The 22,034-nt window shown below is 47.9% G+C and overlaps 1 protein-coding gene across 1 annotated transcript; it reads right to left on the reverse strand.

Annotated features, from left to right (window-relative positions):
* Window positions 1–8: 8 nt before the first annotated feature.
* On the reverse strand, window positions 9–21,750 carry LOC104334365 (cullin-associated NEDD8-dissociated protein 1). Its single transcript, XM_075432518.1, has 15 exons — window positions 21,618–21,750; window positions 19,042–19,185; window positions 15,027–15,181; window positions 13,145–13,268; window positions 12,250–12,506; window positions 11,528–11,633; window positions 10,696–10,844; window positions 8,278–8,570; window positions 6,768–6,909; window positions 4,023–5,528; window positions 3,551–3,646; window positions 2,691–2,860; window positions 2,408–2,572; window positions 1,667–1,774; window positions 9–1,467 (listed from the first exon to the last, which is right to left on the reverse strand). Exons 1-15 carry the CDS (start codon window positions 21,683–21,685, stop codon window positions 1,240–1,242), a joined length of 3,711 nt encoding a protein of 1,236 aa, XP_075288633.1. The 5' UTR covers window positions 21,686–21,750; the 3' UTR covers window positions 9–1,239.
* Between the last annotated feature and the right edge of the window lie 284 nt (window positions 21,751–22,034).

Below are 22,034 nucleotides of genomic sequence, written 5' to 3' on the forward strand. Positions count from 1 at the left end.
AGGAGTGCTTGTGGCTGCACAAGTATATTTTTATTTTTTATACCACTCAAACAGAATGGATGTTCTTTCACACGGCACTATAAATACTTCTCACATCATCCGCTCTCGTCAGAAAAGGAGAAATGAAAGCTGCTTACGGCTCCATGGCTACAAGAGTTGGGGCACGGTGGCCTTGTTCTCCGACTGGCTGTTAGACCCTCTCTGTCTCTTAAGGCTTTTTTCCGCCACGTGAAGCAGGGTTTGAACACAACAGCCACTACGGAGCGAGTTTCAAAGGGCGGAAGGGCCACTGTGGGCCGCCTGTGTGCCTGCACCTCTGGCTTGTGACCTCCCTCTCGCTGTGCTGCCCCTGAATACCGACTGCCAGCGCGCTGCCAGCGCGCTGCTCTTCGGTGACCAGAGCTGGGGGCGAGTGCTGCTGCTGGTCACCGCGCAGAAACGTGCTGCTTGGGAAGCCAGTGTTTAATGCAAAGCAAAGCTTAGCCTAAGGTTTGTTCTGTAACGCAGTCAAGTAATCCTCTCTTTTGGAAGACAGCTGGCTGAGGTATTTTGCAGTCAAAAGGGTAAAAATGGAAGTCAAGCGCAATAGCTTCATCTCGCCCAAGCATGGAGAACCTGTGCCATAGGTGCACGTTCTGTGAGCTGAGGCCAGGGGGAACGGCTGGGGGCCGCAGCAGCGAGCCACCCCGTGCAGCTCCTGCACCTTGGCTCGTACGGGACTCCTCGTTCAGAAACGGGGCCCACAGTTACGAGGCTCACCGCTAATTAAAGACATGACTGCTAGTGTTTAGCCATGTTATTGAGTGAAACAATATAAATACATTCTTCAGGCAATTTAGGGTAGAAAGTGCATGTGCAGTGGTTAAAAAAAACTTTTAAATATTTTTCTGTGTACTGCAGTAAGAAATACTTCAGGCAGTAGTTTCCATTTTTCATGGAACCACATTCGATTTAGATTGCTTTGTATGCCCCTTAGAAACTTGCTGAAAAATGAGAATACTCATCTTCTGACCCCTCCCCTCTGCCAGGACACGTTTCGCTCTTGTGCACCGTGTCACGACTCAGCAAGGTGTCGAGTGCGAGGACACTGGAACCTGCTGCATGCTCGGGTCAGCGCCCGGCGGCTCGCCAGGGGCTGTGGCAGCAGAGCAGCGTGGCAGCCATCTCCCCTGGCTCCGTGCTGGCGTTGTTCAGTGCACTGCGAGGGCAGGGAGGTGGCGGAGCAAACCGGGGGGGATCTTAGCTCATGTCCATCGAGTCTGGGGTGGGCAGGGAGGCGGAATCCTTCTGAATGCTCTCAAAGAGCGACGCTGTTTCAGGACTGGATCTGATCTGAGATGAAAACTCAGCCATCGCTGGGCTTTTCTCTACTTCAGGGATGGTCAGGAGAGCGGCTACTGCTCTCATGGCGGATCGCTTCAGTTCGTCCTGCTTCTCAAACTCCTGTTTCACGGAACCAGCTTTCACCTACGAATCCAAAGTTTCCAGTTGGCATTTAGAAAAGACAGTCGAGACATAAAGAACTGGAGACGCACAGAGACAAGCGGATGTTTTCCAACGGGAGGAGGGCAGGGAGCGGGCAGCTCAGCAGCAGTGACGGGGAGGGCTAGCAGCACCGGGGGCTGTGTGGCAACACCCCCCAGCGCCGCGCTCTGCCTCAGCTCACCTTTGTGGAGCAAGTTGCCCGGAGTGGCTCAATCAGTCGCTCGAGCCGCTGCAGCATGGCGTTGGGACAGAGCGTGGACAGCCGAGCCAACATGATGAAAGTCAGCATCTAGACAGAGGAGGAAAGAGAGCACAGGCGTTGCTTCGCGGTCATTCTGCCTGCGGTGTTGGGCCGTGCCCACACGCATGCAAGGGACTTTGGTAAGAGCAGTGGTCGCGTTAGAAACGCACCCGCGGGCAGCCAGCGAGCAGGAGCTGCCCAGCGGGGCTCTGGTCCCTGGTGTGTGTGGTGCTGGGTGTCTGCAAAGGGCTGAGAGCCTCCGCACAGGGACTCTGCTGCTGCCGTACCCACGCCTAAGTGGAGGTAAATCAACAGTATGGAAAGGATGTAGCACTTCCTATTAAGCTATGAGGCCATCAACCATGACAATGCTAAATATTTTTTAATATAGTGTCACTGGCCATGCTGAGCAAGTGACAATCACAAGTTGGAACTTATTTTAGACTTTGGCAAATTTCCCATAAAACCAGCTACACCAGGACTTCATTTTCAAGGCCACCGCGGCCAAACGAGGGCTGGACAGCGTGAGATGAGCAGCTGCAGCAGTTGCTGAGGACAGGGGACAGCAGGGCAGGGGCACCCTGTGCTGTGGTGACACACCAGCTCATCCAAGCCCAGGCTCCCACAGAGCTGAGCAGCATCAGTGACATCGTCACCCTCCAGTTACGGCGCAGCGTCTACCCGAATGTCGTAGTGATCCTTCAGTCCATCCTCCACGTGGTTCAGGTACTCGTAGATATCTAGTCGGTCAAGGCAGCTTTCCAGCAGCGTGTACATGCATTCAAACGCAGCTTTCCTCACGTCAAGGCCATCATCCACTGTGTGCTTGAACGGCCCCATTTCTACCTTAAACAGGAAAAACCCCACAGCTGTCACCTCACAGCAGACACGGCGACAGCTTTGTCCCAGCTGCATGCGCACTGAGTCACTGCTGTACTGCACCCAAGCCCAGCTAACGACGTACCTCCCGGATGAGCTCCCTTCTGACCTTCGTCTCATTATACAGGCTGGGGAGAACTGTGTTCAGCAAATCCCGGATTAAAGAAGGTTTGTTGTGAGCAGCAGAATTAAACATGGCTAAAGCCACACGTCGAACGTTCAAGTCTGGATCCTGAAGAGTTTTTAAGAAATCACCTGTGGGATAAGAACACGCCAGTCAGTCCTGCTGCAGTCTTTTAAAAATATTTTCAAAGTAGATCACAGTGCATTTCAAGGAGCCTGGTTATGAAAGCGCCTATGGTAAAGTACCTCGAGGGGCACAGTCTAACAGAGACATTAGAGACGCTTTCCCTCCCTTCATCTGGGATATAGTAAATGGAAGAAACGTGACTTTCCTGCATTTGGGCAAACCACATGATTCTAGCGACCTCATCCTAAAGTCAGATCAGAAGCTTTGGTATTCAAGGAAGTTGGTTTTCATTTTTTTCTTGCTCAGATCTCATCTGCTCAGACTTTGTCTGAAGCAGAAGGCCCAGTTTTATAGAACAGATAGGAGACGTAGGCTCCGTAGACATAAGCCCCTGTTAATGTAAGTTATATTTTCCAAGATCCTTGCCCTGAGATGCTTGAATCATAAGTTTAAACACAGAAGGCACTTACGCTCCCTAAGAGACTGTCACCATGGAACATGCCCAAGAGCAAGGTGTCAGAGCATTTAACAAGGACTCGCGGGACAGCGTTGCTCTTCAATCCCAAAAGCAGAGAAACACAGATAAAAGCTAACTGGACTAGATAAGGTTCACACAGGTGTGAAAAATGCCTGAGCTGCGAATGACGCCTGACATCTCCTGTTCCTGGCTCACACTGCTGTTCGTGCTCGCCTACCTATGCAGCCTTTCAGGAGAGCGTCAATAGGCTGAGGCTGGTCTGCAATTGTGAATTTGACTGCAGTCACCACCGTGCTCCGGGCATGCGGAGAGCCTGCAACGAAAGTGGAAGATAAAAATAGTGGAAGATCAAGAGACAAAATCATTGCTGTAGCTCCATAGTACGTATCTGACTCTTGGTCACATTACGCACGCACTGAAGAGATAAGAGAACAGAGGATTTGTCTTAAAAACCTCCCTGTTTAAATCCTGCTCCTGCGCAATCTCCATGCGCAGTCCTTGCTCCTAACACCCTCCTGCCCTCCGTGCAACCCAGTGCTCCTCTGATCCCCTCTTGCAGAGACCCCTCTTGTTTCCTTCTCGCCTCTGCAGACTGGCTTTGCTCCCTGTTGTACCCACCAGCCGTTCCCAAGAGGACCTCCCAGCAAAAGAAGGCACTTCCCCACTCTCACCCCTGCCCTTTCCATTACCTGACGAGAGCTGTTTTTTCAGCCGGGGCAGCAGCTCAGAGGGGTTCACCAGTGTCAGCTTCCCCAGGCATTCGGCCACCACATTGCGCGTCCCCTCCTCCGTGCACTCACAGTGCTTGAAAAGCAGAGCCCAGATATCCTCCACGTAAGGTTTGAGGCCATTGGCCGGGGAGGAGCTGATGACTTCTTTCAGGGAGTGCAGCAGGAGGTACTGTCTCTTGGGCTGGCTTCCGATCTCTTTCAGCATGAAGGGAAGGTACTCCTTGAGATTCCCAACACTGATGTTCCCCAACGCGTAGGAAGCGGCGGATTTCACCTCTTCGCTGGGGGAAGTGAATGCTTCCAGGATGACGGTTTTGAGCTCTCTCTGAGCACTGAGGTTTGTGGTGCGCCCCATCTCTGCCAGTGAAAGGAAAGCCAGCACTTTAACAGCAGAGCTGGACTTGGAGTTTTTTACATCCTGGATAAATTGGTTCACTGTTGCAGGGGCTTCCTTTGGGCAGGCTGAGGAAAGCGCTGCCACGCACTTTGCGACAGAGTAATACGCCTGTTTGTGTAGTGTCACTGATGCCCCGGCTGAACCCGAGGAGTAAATAGGCGCAGTCAGCTGCTTCATCAGCTCCGAGTAACCCATGGTGGCCGTCTTTGTCAGAACCAGGGCCTGGAAAAAGTCTATGATAGCGTTCAGTGCCCCTCCTTGCAGCAAAGGCAAGTGGACAAGCTGAAAGATTTCTGCAAGAATGGAACCGCTGATCTTGGAGATGCAGGATGGGTAAACCTTAGCTAACGTCGTAAGGAACATGATAGCCACCTGGGAAACATGCATGTCATTCTCAGTAATTAAAGCAGGGAGCTCCGTTAGGACAGACTCGATCATGGCAGGCTTGAGGCTGTCACTGTAGTTCTTCACCAGGATGTCCAGAGCAGTCAGAGTGCTCAGTTTCAAGGCACGTTGATTCTTTCTCAAGAAGGACGCTAGAATGGGGAAACCTTCCCCGAGAATGGGTCTCAAATCTATTTTAAGCGGAGAACTAGCAATTAAGGTTAATGCTTTGACTGTTGTCAATCTGGTGATTTCATTTTTGAGCCTCTCCAGAAATATCTTCAAGGTTGGCTGGAGATCAGTGCTTAAATGGTCTCCCAGATTGTAGATAATTTGTCCCATGCAGGAGATAGCACGCTCTTTCACCTCCTGGTCTATGTCAGCGGCCTTCAGTCGCTTCAGAGTACCAGGGAACAGGTCCTTCACGTAGGGCTTGGCATCAAAAGTGCAAGATTTGTCCAAAGGCCTGATAACTTTCACAAGTTGCTGAGTAACCAGCAGAGCTTCGGAAGTGATCTTATAAAAGGGGTCTCCAATACAGGTCACAACAGGAGGCAACAGGCTTTTGATATGAGGATGAAATACCTCTGGCTGGTGGTTGCAAAGAAGAACATGAAGGAAAGAGAGTGTATCAATCCTCATGTTGGAGGAGCTGGATTTATCGGCCAAGGAGAAAACAATACCTGTGCGGAAGAAACAAGAATGACTGCTGTCCCATGTCATCAAGTGGTTTTTGTCACACCCTCCTCCCGCTCAAAGAAGGACACAATTGGAATTGGTTTTCTTTCCTCTCCCCACTGAAGAGACGCGTGCCATTAGAGAGCTACTCTCCTTGCTGTCTTTCTGCTTTCCAGAAGTGACGATTCAGACATAACTGGTCTTTGTAGCAGTCCTGGATGGCTGGCTAAAAGTTAATTTGAAAAGTCGTCCTGGGCTGAGACGAGAAGGGATGCTTAGCCAAGTGCAAATAAGTACAACAAAATGGCATGAAATTAAGACTGGGAAAGCCTAGTCACAACAACAGGCACTCCAGGCAGCAGGAACACCCCTTCATGAGCATTTCCTTTATTCTTCTGTTGAAGTTTCAAAAAAAAAAAAAAAAAAAAAAAGCAGCAGCAGGGGCTCTAGGTTTATCTAGTTTTAAAGCTTCTGTTAGTAATGTTTGGAATGTAACAGGACCATTAAAGATGGACTGCTGCTGCAGAAGGGAGGTACTTCCAAGTCCACTTTCTGTGGCACATATTTATGTTTCCCAGAAGACTTAATGAGAAACATTGACAACAATGCTGCTTGCCACCCCTGAAGTCATGCCTGACTCTTGGTTTGAATGTTTTTTTTCCCCCATCTACTAATTCATAAGAGGGAGCTGCACAGATCCAGCCCAGGGACAATCACAGGAGACCTTTTTCACATTGACTGTACAGTCACCCCAAAAGCAAAGGCAGGACCGTAGTATTATGGGCCTTTCAGCAGTGGGATGCTTCAGGAGCCTACAGGCAGGAAAGCATCGAGAAAAATGTGGCGGTGCAAATTAAATAATCTGTCAATACAGATAATTTTTTAAAATGCCACTGCATTTCATAAAAGAAAATGTCACTTGTGTTACTGGTCTCAGCAGGCTAACAGCATAATTCCAGCTAGTTTCAAAGGAGGCTGGAACAGGCCCTCCCAAAAGGACCTCTGCAGGCGACTGCGGAAACGAACTTGATATTCTTATCCTGGCTTTCAGTGACAGACAGAAGCCAGGACTGATCTGGGAGCTGTTTAGCATAGCAACACAGAGCAGAACTTGATGTGTATGTCCTGGTGCTGAGCAGAATAATACACAGGAATAAAACTGAACACGCGGGCAGGGAGCATAAGCATTAGGAATGGATTGAGCCAACCCTGCTCCTTCATCCCCAGCCTACGGACAAGTTTACCAGGGACGAGTGCAGGGATGTGATCTGCCAGGCAACCGGGAAGAACGTTGGCCAGTTCTGTCAGGAGGCTGAAACAACCCTGTCTTGACTTGATGCTCTTTTCTTTGAGCTGCTTGTGCAAGGCCTTGACGATGCTGGGGACCTGTGGTTTGGAAAAGAAACCCAGAAAGAGACACATCACTCACCCCAGCTTCCAGGGCACAGAGCCATGCTACCAAAGCAGCTCGCTCAGCTGAGCCCGAGGCGCTAACAGTACAGTGAGAGAACTAACGGGGGGACAGCAAGAAACAGTGCACGCGTTCACCAGAGGAGAACAGACTTGGGACAGGTTACAAGACAGTGCACGAGAAGATAAGATATATGAACAGAAGCGCAGGCGGGGATGTTATTCTTCTTTTCTGTATTCTACAGACTCCTAAGAAGCCCTTCCTAGCGATGGTGTTACCCCCTAACACAGAAGCTTAAAGAAACACAACAAAATGATCAGACCAGGACACACTGCTAAAGGAGTGTAGAGTTTTACAAATCCTTCCTGGTCTGCTGCTTAAGGCTCTAGCCCCATCACTATATTTAAACTTGGACACCCCGCCAGCATTTCAGTGAAATCAAAAGTTTCAGTGAAATCAAAACACATCACAGGGCTGAGGTGCAAGTTATTTAAATACATACACATATAAGATGATTAATCAGTGACATAATTACATTTTGGCAGGGATTTTAACCCTCCTGCTCCAAGGACTCACCAGTCAATAGCAGCACCAGCCAGAAAAAGCTGCTCTCATGGCCATGCTATTCTATAACAACATGGTTATTTCCGATGTTTCTTTTGTCATCTTCTAAAATGGCATGTGTGGACCACAGCGTTAGCAAGGATCCAGGGCTAGGCAGAGTCCTGACAAGCATGTGTGGCCAAATTACTCTGACTGTAATTACTCCTGTGTATTTTTTAAGTAAAGCAGTGCATCAGAAGAATTCCTTCCACTGTTGTTTGTTTGACCAACAGGGATGTGCAGACTGTGTGCACAACCACAGCAAGCTACCCTGGAAGCCACTGGCTGTTCTCCCTAAACGAACCGAGCTGCATGCTCTCGTACACCTACTGACCAGATCCAAACCTTACTGAGCTTCCAGTGCTTACTCTGGTACGTTTCTACCACAGTTTAGTCAATGAGTTTCCCAAGCAGCAGCTGCAGTAACTGTAAGGCAACAGACACCCCACCCCAAGGCTAACCTGCCTCACACAGTCTGCAAACACGTGCCAGAGGCCAGCAGGGGGGGAAATGCCGGTCACACCTCCGTGCTCCCGCACTGGCCCAGCGCTCTCTCCCCGGGAACAGCGAGAGGCAAACGGTCAGCCCTCAGGATTTGGGCCCCTCTGACTGCGTGCCCAAGGGCTCCTTCTGCTAGCTGTCTTCTCAAGCTTCACTGCTAGGCACACTCGTCAGTGGCACAGCACCTACTTCTCTTCATTGCTTTCTGATTTAATCCAGCCTGCCGTCTTCTCACGCACCTGGTTCTGAAGCATTGTCAGGGGAATGTCGTCTTTGCCAGAGGCATCTGAAGCATGCAGCCAGCTCTGGATGGGCAGTGTTTGCTTCAGCAAGGAGATATAAGCGCTGAAGATGTCAGCTTTGACATTCTCCTCCCTCTCTTTGAATCTGCTTATCAAGACTGGGGAAAGAGTTTTGTAGAAGTCCTGAAGGAGATCATGCCTGCTGCTGACAAGGGCCTCCAGGCACTTTGCTGCAGACCTGCGGACTTTCCAGCTGATGTCATCATCGTCACTGTACTCATCATCGCTTTCTGGAAAGAAGACAAAGGAAAACAAGGTGCACCATTATGAGAAAACCAGAGCTAGAGGATCACTTGGATCCTCAGAGCTTCCCCCTCCAGCTGACCAGACAAACAGATGCCAGTAACTGACACATATCTGGGAACACAACATTGCCCACAACACCCTGTCCCTACAGACGTCATCACCAGCCAGTAGGACCCAGGGCTGCCCTGTGCCAGATTCTTCTGTTCCAAGTAGAAGCCGACGGAGAATAAACCTTAACGTTACTACCCTTACGGGTCGCTTCAGCTCAGGCATGAAGGCTTTTGTTTTGAAGGGAGAATGAGCTTCCCAGATTTTAAAGCCAGAAATATGTAAATATTTGTCTTAGCAATTCCTGAATGGCACAAACAGCATAACAATTTACTATGTTACTGGCAGAACCAGTGAACGTATTCTCCAGGAGGCTGGCCAGAATCTTACCCCAATTAGTATGAAAGCAAACAAAAATGCCTTTCTTCCAATGAACTTGTTCTAACTTTTGCTCTTAGCTGCCACACTATATGCAGCTATAAATAGAGACATTATAAAATGTTGTCTATAGTTAACAGGCATTAAAGGCAACCTTCCTATATGACCAAGGCTCGACATCCACCTCAAAGTAAACACGCTTCAGAAAATAAATAAAAGGCCTCTTTGGAAGACAGCATCGGATTGCTTTCACCGACGACTAAGATGGTTCTAGTGGTGGACCAAGGTGTTTTTAATAGTGGCACTTGTAAGTGTTCAGGACTGTAGATTTGCTCTCTTATGCTACAAAGTAGTAAAAAATAGCTACCTTATAGTAAAAATGTAATTGCGTGGCTACTCTGTTTGTAGGCTGACTGAAGTTGCCCTGAAACTGTTACATCAAAATTGCAGGCTTCCATTTAAAACAGGAGTTAAGCATATAGCTCTTCCTGCAAAAAAAAATCAACCGGCCTTGCAAAGAGGAGCACAGTTGCAGCAGCACCGACTCTGCAGCCTTTTGGTGACTGCAAAGATGAGCTTTGGCTGGCTGTTGTGCGCAGGAACAGGGTGCATGTATGGAAAACAGCCTAGCAGACGGAGAGATTAAGAGGAAGCATGCAGAAACCAAGAAAAAGCCGCAGCCTGTCGAAGCAGCATGGCTCTGACACGCTGGCAGGGGTGCTGGCTGCCACAGCCTGGAAGTGCTGCTTGCTTGCCTGACCTCCCCTGTGAGCAGGGAGAACAGGAGTTTGTCCAGTCTTGTAAATAAGTGAGACCACGTCAAAGATTTCTGATTCCTTTTCTAACCAGAGTAAGCTACAAATGCTGGCTAGTTGCCTGGTTAAAAAAGCTAACACTGCGTAACACCCCAGCAGATGCAGCAAGAGGGTACCTGTTTAACTGCAATTCCTACATCTGCCTGTAACATCTTTCAAGAAATGCCATTTTGTCAGGACTCTGTACAGAGCCACCTCTCTCACAGAAGCCTAAGCCTACTAGAGCTAAACTATGCGGACAGACAGGAACTGGTGTTACAGCTGCATTCAGACACTTAGTGTCACCACCTGCAGTCTGGACAAGCCAGAAAGCAGGCCAGAGCAGCAGCATTCATGCCTCCCCTTGAAGCATCACCCACGCACATCCAGCCGACTGCCTGGAGCAGGGGTCTCAGGCCTGCTTGGCAGGCTGCAAACAGCACCGGCACCTTTGGGAGCGCAAGGGAGAGCTTCCAACAATCAGGATGGCAGAGCGGCTGCTCCTCAGCATTTCCAGGTGTTAAGCCTGGCTGCTTGCTGGATGTGCTCCAAGAAACTCCTGCAGTCAGCAGGCACAGGAAAAACAGCGCTTCCTCGGTCTAGCTCTCCTCTAAGCTAGTTCAGAGTTCAAGTTTCAGTGTTTTTTCACTGTTGCCTAATGCAGGCAGACATTTGAGAATGTTGTCAGAAAAAAATAAAACTAGCAAGCTCAGAATTACTGCTGCAACATACAGCTATGTTACTACCATTGGTAAATTAAAATAACCCATTTAAAAGAACTGTCTTGAAGCAGATCTTAAAATTAGCATCACAGAGGGTGAGAAAGCAGGAAGGGGAGAAACGTTAATCCAGTGTTCTGCTGAGTGCAGTCATCCTCACAAGCAGGCACCTTGCTCTTCATCCTCCCCATTTTCAGTTTCCATCATCTCTTCCTCTTCCTCCTCCTCATTATCATAGTTGTAGTTTGGGTCAAAGGTGATGTACTTCAAACATAATCCCATCACATTAGGGATGTGAGGGTCAATTTCCTTTGGGCACCTATCACGACAAATAAAAATCCTAAGAGTTAATAAATTAAAGACTAATCTATTTTAAATATCCAAATAATATAAATAATCTCAAAAGTATCCCAAATCCTTTGCAGACTACATGAACATTTTGTTAACGTGAGTCAAACCAGAGCTGGTCCTTCCTGCTCTGCACAAAGCAAGATCACATTGCCCTGGGGAGGATGCAATGATTTCTATAAGGAAAAAAATAAATAAATTGCCTTCACCACCTGGTTGAATCCTCCCTTCATGGGAGAAAACCTCAGCAGCTCTACAGGGCTCCTTTGCCAAGACAAGCAGTAAACATTTGACCAAACAGCAGGAGAGCTGCAACTCAGCAGCTCTTCTGCCTGAGCCCCGTTCCTGCCTTGCACTCCCTCCATGCACCAGAAGCAAGGCAGTTCCCTCTTGCTGAGGAATCCTCCAAGGACAAGGAAAACTCCTACTCCTGCAAAACCAATACAGAAACACACTCTCACATGTTGAGGTAAAATAGGTCGTTTCTCAAGCCCAATTCTGCATGTGACAAAGAGATTTTATTTGTGAGCTGTCTTTCCCAACAGGAATGCCTGTAGCAAGGTACTCAACCCTGGATGCTGAATGTATAGATATTTACACCAGGAGGACACTGACGCACAGGATGGTGCACAGTTGTTCCGCAAGGGCACACACCTTCTCACAAAAGACTCGAAGGCCTGAAAGCAGTATTCTCTCAGCTCGTCATCTTCCACATTACAGTACTGAACAATTAGAGGAATTATCTTCTCCAGATGTTCTCCTGGGAAAGGCAAAGTAAGCAGCAGTGAAAAGTCCTTCCAGCCTTCACTCATTCGAGCAGCTAACGCTCAGCCATCTGCCACTTCTCTCACGTGCCTGGCAGAGCGTTCCTCCCCGGGACCTCCTGGGGCAGGAGCCAGCAGCCCACCAAAGACCAGCTTTGCAGGGATTCTCAGCAGACGACCCCTGCTCCCTGTCTTCAGCCCCTGGTTGGCATTTCAGTCATGGAAAGAGCTGTGATTAGAGAGGACCTAATCTCAGCTCTGGCAGATCTTTTAGACAAGTAATACAATACGCTGCCCTCCATTTCTCCTCTGATTTAAAATGGGGTGAATCCACTGACCTAATTCACAGAGGTGTTAACTCAAACCAGGGAAGCGCTGCAAGACCTTGAGGTGAAATCACTACAGAAGGGCAGCCAGAGAGTTACTCTGGTGCCTCCTCCCTCCTAAGCGGAGATCAGAAAGCCAGGTCAGGACCACAGAGGGAATCACAAAGCACAAGCCACTAATACGTTAGGAACAGAGTGACTACGCTTCTCTTACCAGTAAAAGGAGCTGCTCTAAAATGCATGCACATTTCCCATTAGCAGCGTCATTTCAAGCTGTTCATCCTACCTATGCGGTGCCCAGCCTGCCTGCTGATGCCAGCGACACACTGAATGTACGTCCTGGTCGTAGAAGTAGACTCATTCTTCTTCAGCTCAGCAAGCAGATGCTCTGTGAGCTCTGAGAAGATGTTTCCGCTGCAGGTCAAGACAAGATGGCCCAAGGCAATGATGGCCCTTTTACGTACTGCCAGCCTAGGGCTTGTCAGCTGGGGTAGGAGGCAGTTCAGGATGGAGGAATGGAACGAGTAGAGTGTTCCCCCTAGTCTGCAATCAACAAAACATGGCAGAAGTTGAAAGTCAAAGCCCTCTTGCCAGAAGAAAAATGTAAAAATCCCTCAGGTATGAAGACTTCATACATGTTGTGGGGAGGGAGAGGAAAAGGGTGGGTTTGGCATTTTGGTCTGAACATCAACTTGTTCTGTAAAACACAGGGAGAGGTTATTTGTCTCTGTCATGGAGGAGTTTAATCCTGACGGTGTCCTTCTGGATGACCTGGGGGTTTGTCCATAATTTCCTGCGTGCAGTTGACATATGACACTGTCACTCTGACTTATGTAACAAGAGAAAGAGGCATCCAGGAAAAAGGATGCATGTATGATCAGATCACAGGGCTAAAATAAACCTCCCTGCTTTGCTCTCTCCCTTCCTATGTTTGTTTGAACTGAGCCCCTGTGAGATCCATCACCAATGTACTGCTACTCCCAAGCACAGAAAGGCTCAGCATGTCGTCTCTCATCCCTGCTGGGGAATCTGCTCTGCTGAGATATTCCCCAATGGCAGCCAACCCAAATCCTTTATTTTTAAGTCTCTGGAGTAGGATTAGGGAAATAAAGATGTCAAAAGCAAACACGTAAGTGCAGCCCCTTGCCATACACAGCTGCCAGAAGGAAATCCTTTGGTACCTGCTCAGCATATCTGACAGGATGTCAAGAGCCTCCAGCTGCACAGACACATCCTCCTGCTTGCCAATGGCTCCTGTCAGCTGGGCTGTGATCTTTTTGCACACATTTGCTGTCATGGTGGAGCCTGCAAGAGAGATTTTTCCCCACTGTCGGTTAAAAAGAAGTCTTTTTACCGCTAAGAACCATTCAATCCTTCCTATATTTAAAATAGAAATCACCACCAGGAGACCCAACCAGCAACAGCAGTCAACCAGCTTTTGTCTGAGATGGTGGATACACACTGCGAACAGCGAGGTATCTCCCTCTGCGGTATCATGCGTTCACTATTTGGAACAAGCTTCTCTTTCTGGAGAGTGTCTTTACCCTAAAATGCCCTGGCTGTCTCACAGGCAGCTCCCAGGCCCATGCAATGCAGGTAGCAGAGCTGGGTGGGAAGTTTCTGGTGTGTTTTTTCCCCCGTTTTTAACTTTGAAATGTTCAGTTTCATCAAATTGAGCTTTTCTCGATAGGAAGAGCAGTCTTGACAGAAACTGTTTCTCAGCTCCATGATGAAATTTAAGGGTAGAACTAAACAAATCTGTCTCAAAATGAGGTATAACCTAGGTTCAAGAACACGTTGAGATTACAACTGCAGTCTAGAACCTCAATCTCTTACAGTCCAGCTCAATGTCTAGATACCAGTTTAGTGTTCATGCTGGGGTGTGCCTGCCCCAGCACTGATTTTTGTTGTGGGCTTTTTCCCAGTTGATTCAGTGCAAAGCATAAGCAGCTTCAAATTCCTCAAAACTTTCCAAGGAAGGGACAATCGCTTCCCATGCCCTTCTGAACAGCCTTTGTGATGCAACAGAGACAAAACAGAAGTGGAGCATCCTAGAAGCATCATTAACTGCTGTACAACAGTGAGAAAAGAGCCTGCCTCAGGCACACTGTTTCTTGGACTATTACTTCAAACCCTCCCTTTGCTCCAGACAGCACCACGGCACCAGTAACCACACGGAGCAGGGCTTAGGGTGAAGAAAGCACAGGAGGAGATGTCCAACCTCTCCATTTTGCAGCAAACCCACACTGCTTTTGCTGCCTTCTACCCACACAGTGTCAATCCCAACACTTAAGGAGATGACTTTTCTGTTGCTACGCTAAAACAGTTTCAGTTCATGTGATGTATGTTAAATAAAGAATTCTGAAAGGAAGGCTCACAAGAGCTTAACATTTTGCAGAAATTGAGAGGAGTTCAGCAAGTATTTGCATATTAATTCTAGTTCTCCTCCCTCTCTAAAATCCAGCAGCCTGGCAGCACTGCCGCAGCCACCTGCCATGAAGTACCACAGATACACGAGATGGCTGCAGAGGAAACTTAAACCTCAGGAGCCTCGGGTATCTCCTGAATAACTGCTGCATTTCTGGGATACGTAGTTCCAAACACAGGACAAGCGGCCAGGGTAGTTGTGGCAGTCAGAAGACTCGTTCCAGCTGGGCTGTGGACAGGAGGTGGTGCAGTGCTGGTGCTACTGAGATCACAGGAGGTAGTGGCATTGCTGACATGGAGACCAACGGCCCTGCCAGACTGCCCCAACAGCAATACCTTGACACACACTGAATGCTTTAGGATTGCTGTAAATAAAAATGGGTTTCTCCATGAACTCAGATGCAGTTTCAGACTTAAGTTATCCTCAGGGTGACTAGCTCAAGTTTTCATTTCATCCGATCTTCAATCACAGTGGTGTCTCAGCTTCTACTACCTCTCCTTATTTCACTAGTTGTCCTCTAGCAGGTGAATAAGGAATCTGTAACCTTTAGGCTCTGAAGTACACGTTTTCCTCTGCTTCCCAAAGGCTGTGATTCACTGTTGCCTCAGTCTGACAAACAGGGACAGACGTTTTACCTGTAGAAGCTGGTGGCAGCTCGGAGATGACTGTTTTCAGTCCAATGCTGGAGATATCCCGCAGCTGTTCCTTGTCCGATAGCATGTTTGTGCACAGCGTATCCACAATGGTTTCCACCTGGTACTCCTTCACTTTGCCAACCAGCGGGCCCAGACTGTCGGAGGAGAAGAGAAGCCAGTCAGAACAAAGAAGACGACAGATGCTTTCCACCATTAAAAGGGATACTCGGGCTCACTCCTCCTTAAAGGCAGCTCAGCCCCAAGTGCAAATACTACCAAAACATCAGTATCGAGTAGCGATATCCTGCAGCGCATGTCGTGTCCCCACGTTTACGTACCCTGTATTGTTGCCTCAGTTAACTGTGTATCAGATTTCAGTGGATTTTAGATCAGATTTGTAGGAGGCCATTTCACACCAACTACTGCGAACATGAGGCCAGTTAAGATCTTACTGGAAGGAGCAGCTCAGAAACTATAAGACAACAAACTTGAATCAAAGCAACCATGGTACACAGAGTAATGGTAAAATCTAGTCAGGTTTAGGAAAACAACAAAAACAACCCAACCATCAAAAGCTGACTTTCAGGAGGAAATGCCAAACAGATTTCCACAAGCTATTAGCTACCTATTGCTGTCTGCCTATGTGTGAATACCTCTGCTTGAGCCAAGACTCAGAATTACAACAGAGGGAAGACTGCTCTCTTTCCACAGCACTTTTAAAAAATTATTATTATTAGAAAAACTTTCAGTTAACAATCTATGTCTCCTGCTGGTAAGTTTGTATTCAAAATTGTGCGTAGAGTGTTTGTCAGCATTTATTTGCCACTATTTATTTTTGCATCTTTACAAAGTAGCTAGCTAAAATTTAAAGTATTAACTGTCTTTCAGCAAGTCACATGTTAGGGCTTTCCTTCCCTAACCAGCTGCACTTCACTTGAATTAAGCTAGTGTATTAAAAATGCAATTGTTTCCCATGACTATTCTGTATCCCTTACTAAGAAATTCACAGACAGCAAATCCAGTTGCTAGAATTTTCATGAGAAGCCAACACAGATGAGTGGAAAACATCACGCTGCATAGAAAATTCCATCTTCTTGTTTTAGTGAACATCCACATAAAATACTTTGAGCCCAGTTTCAATCCTAACAACATGTCACTCTTCCACAGGTCGAGTGAGCTTGCCCAGAGCTCCGTGACCCACCAGTGGCAGAGCTCCAGGCCCAGGCCCCCATGGTTATGCCAGCCCTCCTCTCTATGCCAGCCCAGATGAAGAACTGAGACCCTAGCTTGCAGTTTAACACCACCAGGCGATTCTTCATGCGCGAATCTAGAAATGACTTCGGAAGGACTTGAGCTGGAACAGAGATTCTTGACAGGTGCTCTAGGTACTTTTCCATTTCCCATGAGCTGATACCACCTTGCAGAGAAACTACTTGCTGCAGCAGTGATATGGTTGTGCCCCAATTTCTGTGCCAGGTACAAAATGCTAGTCACTGCTTCCTTGTTCCCCTTCTTGTGGGGACTAGTCAAAACTCAATGATTTGAACTGAATAATAGGTATTTTCCTTTTGGTTCAAAAAACTTGTAATAATTGAACAGCTCCCTGTGATTAATGTCCAGCACAACCATTTTTCTAAACAGGGCTCTAGAGTTTGAAAAAATACCATCACGCTGTGGTTCCAGAGCAAAAATAAATTTAAATAACCAGTTACTGAGGGTTTCATAGTTCTTTTTTTCCGGTCCCTCAGTAGGCTGTCCAAATAGCCAGGTGAAAACAGAAAACTTTTTTTTTACATGTTATATAGTCAAGAAGGACTAGAGGTTTCGGCTCTGTATGCTGCATAATAGTAGGGCACAGCCACTGACCCCTGCGGACTGTCATAAGTGCTATCTGCCCATACAGCTCAAAAGGAAAGGTTACCAATAGCCTACAGAGTACAACAAGAGACAGAGAGACCTGCAGGGCTTTCAACATACCCTTCTTTCACTGAAGTTTACACACAGGAGAGGTTCTGCTCCTGACAGTCAGTGGTAAAAGTCCCTGACTTCAGTGGGAGCTGAACAGGACTGTCAAAACATTGACCTTGATGATTTACATTTTCTTAAGAGCTTGTATGAGAAGACATGGTGCTAGCACTCTACAATGTTTATTGCTGGACACAGTTCCTAAAATCCTTGTACAAAAATGCATCTTCTATCTTCTTTGTCTCTCTTCCTTTTGGCATAGCTCCAGTAATGCAAACTGTATGGAACACCTATGCACATGTACTTGTCTCCCCGCTGGCACACCACAACGACCCCTGACAGCACGCTTAACAAACACCGTATGCGCAGCGCTCCCCAGCGTACACAAAGCAAACTCACGCCAGCCTGTTCTGTGTAAGACTATTCCTAAACTCAACAATCAGAACAGTAATAGCTGTTTAGAGTCTGAGTAGCTAGTCTGAAATAAAAGAATTAGAAAAGAAATACCAAATAATAAGACTTTGTGTAAGCAGCGTTCAATCTTACACCTCAACATACAGAAAAGAACCAAAAGCTACCCCTATTTTACAGGCAGAGACACTGAGGCACAGAGAAGCTGAGGAACTCCTCTAAATTGAAAAATATATATATATCACAGAACCAGAAACAGGGCAAGTTTTCACATGGATTTCAAATTTGTGATTTTTCTGAGTGTGAAGTGCGATTTCAGCTTTCCTCTGAAGAAATAAGATCATAGCTTTAGATGATAAAAATCAACTGCAAGACCTTTCGGCAGTTTCCTAACTTGCTCCTGAATCCTGATGTGGGCTGCACAGATTCACACCTGGGCCTAATCCAACTGCCAGTGTCATTCAAAACAGCTCATTTCTCCTTAGAGATCCCTGCTGCCTGGCCGGGAATTACTGACTGGACATTAACTGTTATAAGTACCTGCTTAAGTACGAAAAGGAAATATTACCAGTTCCATTTTGAGGCCGTCTAACCATCACATTCTGGATGAATGAGAGCTTGTTATGAGTATGGACTTATTGCTAATGCAACCATAGATAAACAGGCAAAGAAATTTGTAGTCTGCTCAGTGCCCAACAGTTTTGCTTTAAAAAACAGACCAAACAAACCCAAAGCCAGGAATAGGGCCAGAAAATGTCAGGACAGTGGGAATCAGAAAGGGCCAAAGGTCACAGGCAAAGTACAGGGACAGAAGCAGTATATGGTTAAAAAGAAGGGAATATGAATAAGATAGGAATTCACGGTAGGAAAAGATACAGAAACCCAAAGTTGTCTTTAAATGGCCCACCTTTCTGGAGCCCTGTGCGTGAACCGACCCACTCAATTTCATTTCTAGAATGAACACTGCCATTCAGACATGCTGGGGGAAAGAGATACGAAAGAACACGTCAGCAGTGGGGTCACTTCATCAGGTGATTCAGTAATAAAGGAACCTTCTGCCTTTTTCATTTGGATTAAAGAAATATTGAAATGGTCGAAGGCAAAGCAGCAGCCCAGGCTACACTTGGAGTCTAATCAGGGAAAGAAACCAAGTGCATTATAAACTTTAATGAAAATGCCCTTAAAGAGTAGGATTCAGACCTGAAATTCAAATGCATTTTTGAAGGGCTATACATGTTTAGTGCCATCTCTATCAAAGACAGGACCACTGGGAAATTCGGCACTGGATTTCAAAGCCCGAGAAAGAAGAGGAACTTGATGACCAAAATTTTAAACCGGGTTTCTCTCTGAAGAAATAAAATCTTAGGCATGCTACTTTTAATATGGCAAGATTCTTAATATAAACACTAAACTACTTCCAGAATCACCTACTGCTTCTACAAAGACACGTGTATGCTCATCCTTCCTGAGCACCAACAGAGAAAGAAATCGCTGTGCCCCGCGTGAGAGGGAAAGCCCCTACCGAGGGAGGTCTGAGCAAGGTGCCGACGCTGCAGAGCCAGGCTCCAACGCGCTCTCTGCAGTCTGTGGCAGCTTTATTATTGCCAAGGAATACAGTAATGACTGCCGAGGTTCTTACCACTTGACAGCGAGGTTCTGTACTTCCCCATTTTTGTCCTCCAGCAATTTCAAAAGCATTTTCACAACTTTCTTCTCGCTGTCTTCATCTAGTTTTATTGAATCTTTCTGCAGTTCCATCATTAGGTCGTTGGTGGCCATAAACCTGAAAGAGCATACAGCAAAAGCAGATTGGCTGATATACAGACACAAAGGCATTTCCTTCGCATCACTCTGGATAATGAAACCTGACAATTAGTACTTGTACGAAAACACACTCTCAAAGGGTAACATACAATCCTTTACACTGTCCTGAAAAACACGGTATCGAGAATTATTACTATCTTACAAGTGGAAAACCCAGACAGAGGTAGGTGGTGAAAAGGCTTTAGCTAAGGAATCTGTGAAAGTGAGAAATACATGTACTCTCCTCTCCTTAAAATACCTAACAGGGATGCGGTAAACATAAACTCTAAAATTGGCACCCATCTTGCATATTTTTTCTCAGTGACTAAATCAAGGTGGTTAACTACACCAGAAAAAAATTATGGTGAGTTTTTTTCCCTAATTGCCTGGCCTAGAAAAACCAGACTAGGGTCTAAGAATGCACCAGGCTCTGTTCTTCCTGGGTTATTTAGCACTGATAGTATGATCCCACACATGGAGAAGGCCTATCAAGCTCAAAAATTAAAAGTAAAGTCATGACTTTGTGCAAACTATACCTTAGAAGTTCCCTAGGCTATATTTAGATTGCTATGAGCAAACCCAAGCAAGTGTTTATTATTCCAGCTTAGAAGGAAAACCAAAATCCCAGCTGACTGTTAGTCAGTATCATTTTCTAACAGGAACAATGTCAAAATGGATATTGAGAAGTTCTGGAAAGTATCTATTTTCCTGAGAGAGAGAAATATAAAAGGTGCTAGTACAGAAGTCTGAGGTTCTGAGAAACATCAGCATGGTTATTGTATGTTAGCTGCTTTCTTGTGTTAGCACCAGCACAGGGGTGGATGTCTAAAAGGAACCACAGGGAAGCTCTTCCCTCTCATTTACCAAATGACACCTCCATTTTAAATTAGGCTCTGATGTAATTCGTTCAGCACGTAACAGCCCTCACGTACCAGGGCAACATTTGTGCCTTCAATCTGCAAGCCCATTCTTGAGTAGCAGCTAGGTACATCTGGAACGAGGGACTGCTGTGGTGTTAAGACAGCCAGCCTGATATCCAAAATGAGAAAAATAGAGGGACTCTGCCCTATAATGTCAACAATATGCACTTTATTTTTGATTCTGCAAGAGCTATTAAGCTGCACTTGCAGTTCAACATCTGCGTAGAACTAGCATGACCAACTATGGCCACGGGCTGAGCAGACTCTTCCGCGGCAACACATCCAGCTTTCGACTCCCTGCCTGCTGCCATCCTGCCCAGAGATCCATTTACGAGAGGGAAACGTGTGAAACCTTGTCCTGTAACTGGTCGTGAACTGAAGACAGACAACAGGCTCACATTTGACCGTGTGCTGGGAGGAAACAGCCCTGAAATACTTCTGTTACATGACACATGCCGTGTGCTGGGCACACCATGTCTGGAGTATTAACCGTAACTTCTCTGAACAAACTGCTTATGCAACTACTCCATCACTGACTTCTTTACAAAGTACCTATTTTAACATCAGAAAAACATCAGCAGCCTCTGCAAAACCAGCTGACTTTTAGGATATGACTAACCTCTCTCTTCTCAAAGACCTCAAAATATCAAGTCTGGTACAAACGTTACCTTCCAGGTTGATAGCGAGAGAACGATATGCTCATGGGTGAAATGTTAGTTTTAACAATTTTTTATAGAGAGCCTTAAATATCAAGCCACTGGCCCCAACCCTAAAAAGATGTCAATTTTTTTCTGCTGACATAAACAAAGTAAAAGAATCTTCGTCCTGCTGGGGAGGCATATTTTCCCACCACACAGAAACCGTTCCGAAAGCGAGGTGAGCACAGCCACTACCTGCAGCGCCCATCACCCGGGGGCCAGCGCTGCTCAGGCTGGCGTCTCTCAGCCGTTTTAAAGCACTCACCATCTAACCTTCTAGCGGAAAAACAAACTAAGAAGTGTGTCAGCATTTTTGCTACGATGTTCTTCAAGTGCAAAACAAATAAGAATTTAAAGTCTAGCTGTCAGGACGCTCATTCGCCCTTCCACTTCGCTCCTTCACTGCCACTATGCAGCAATCCAGGCAGGGGAGGGGAACGCTCGCGGCTTCTCTGCATTCCCCCCTCGGCCAGAAGAACGCAGTGGGCCTGAAATCCCGCAAATAAAACGGATTCACTCCTCGGACACAGAAACACCCCGCACACCTGCAGCGGGGCTCCACCACCCGGCAGGCCCGGGGGCTCCGCGCCTGCCCCCCACGCACTGCGTCCCCTCAGGGGGAACGGACCCCCCCGCGGGAAGTGACACCCACCTCCCCAGCGCGAAGGGACAGCCCCCAGTGGGAAGGGACCCCCCCCCCCCCCAGTACGAAGGGGCACCCCCGCCCGCCCAGGCCCCTCAGGGTGGCCGCCGCCAGCGGGGCCGGTCCGTCGCGGGGTCGGCGGTCCCTGCACCTGAAGTCCTTGTCCGTGGAAGTCATCTTCTCCAGCAGGCTGGAGATGTGGTAGGAGACGCTGGCCATGGCGGCGGCGCCGGGGCTGCACCAGAAGATGGCGGCGGGCGCGGGGACCGGGGTCGCGCCGCCGCCGCCGCCCGCTCCCCTCAGAGCCGCCGCCCGCCAGGCGCCCCCGCGAGGTGCGGGGCGGGGCCGGGCCGGGCCGAGGGCGGTGCCTCGGGGGACGCCGCCGGTCGGGAGCGGGGCGGGGCGACCCCTGCCGGCGGGGCCTGGGCCGGCCGAGGGCTGCGCACCGGCGCGCCGGGCCGGGCTGGGCAGGGAGGGGACGGGACGGGACGGGACCCCCCCCGTGCCGCACCCTGTCCCCGCGGGGAGGGAGGTGCCCCGGCGCTCGGAGGACGGGCAGGGCGGGGCG

This window comes from Opisthocomus hoazin, chromosome 11 (genome assembly GCF_030867145.1).
Source record: "Opisthocomus hoazin isolate bOpiHoa1 chromosome 11, bOpiHoa1.hap1, whole genome shotgun sequence".
In the NCBI taxonomy this organism is placed as follows: domain Eukaryota; kingdom Metazoa; phylum Chordata; class Aves; order Opisthocomiformes; family Opisthocomidae; genus Opisthocomus; species Opisthocomus hoazin.

Coding starts and splice junctions, on each gene's coding strand:
- LOC104334365 (XM_075432518.1), bottom strand. CDS start 21,685: ATGGCCAGCGTCTCCTACCACATCTCCAGCCTGCTGGAGAAGATGACT. Junction 15,182..19,041: donor CAGAACCTCGCTGTCAAGTG/GTAAGAACCTCG, acceptor CTCCTCCGACAG/TCTGGGCCCGCTGGTTGGCA. Junction 6,910..8,277: donor TGACAATGCTTCAGAACCAG/GTGCGTGAGAAG, acceptor TCCAAACCACAG/GTCCCCAGCATCGTCAAGGC.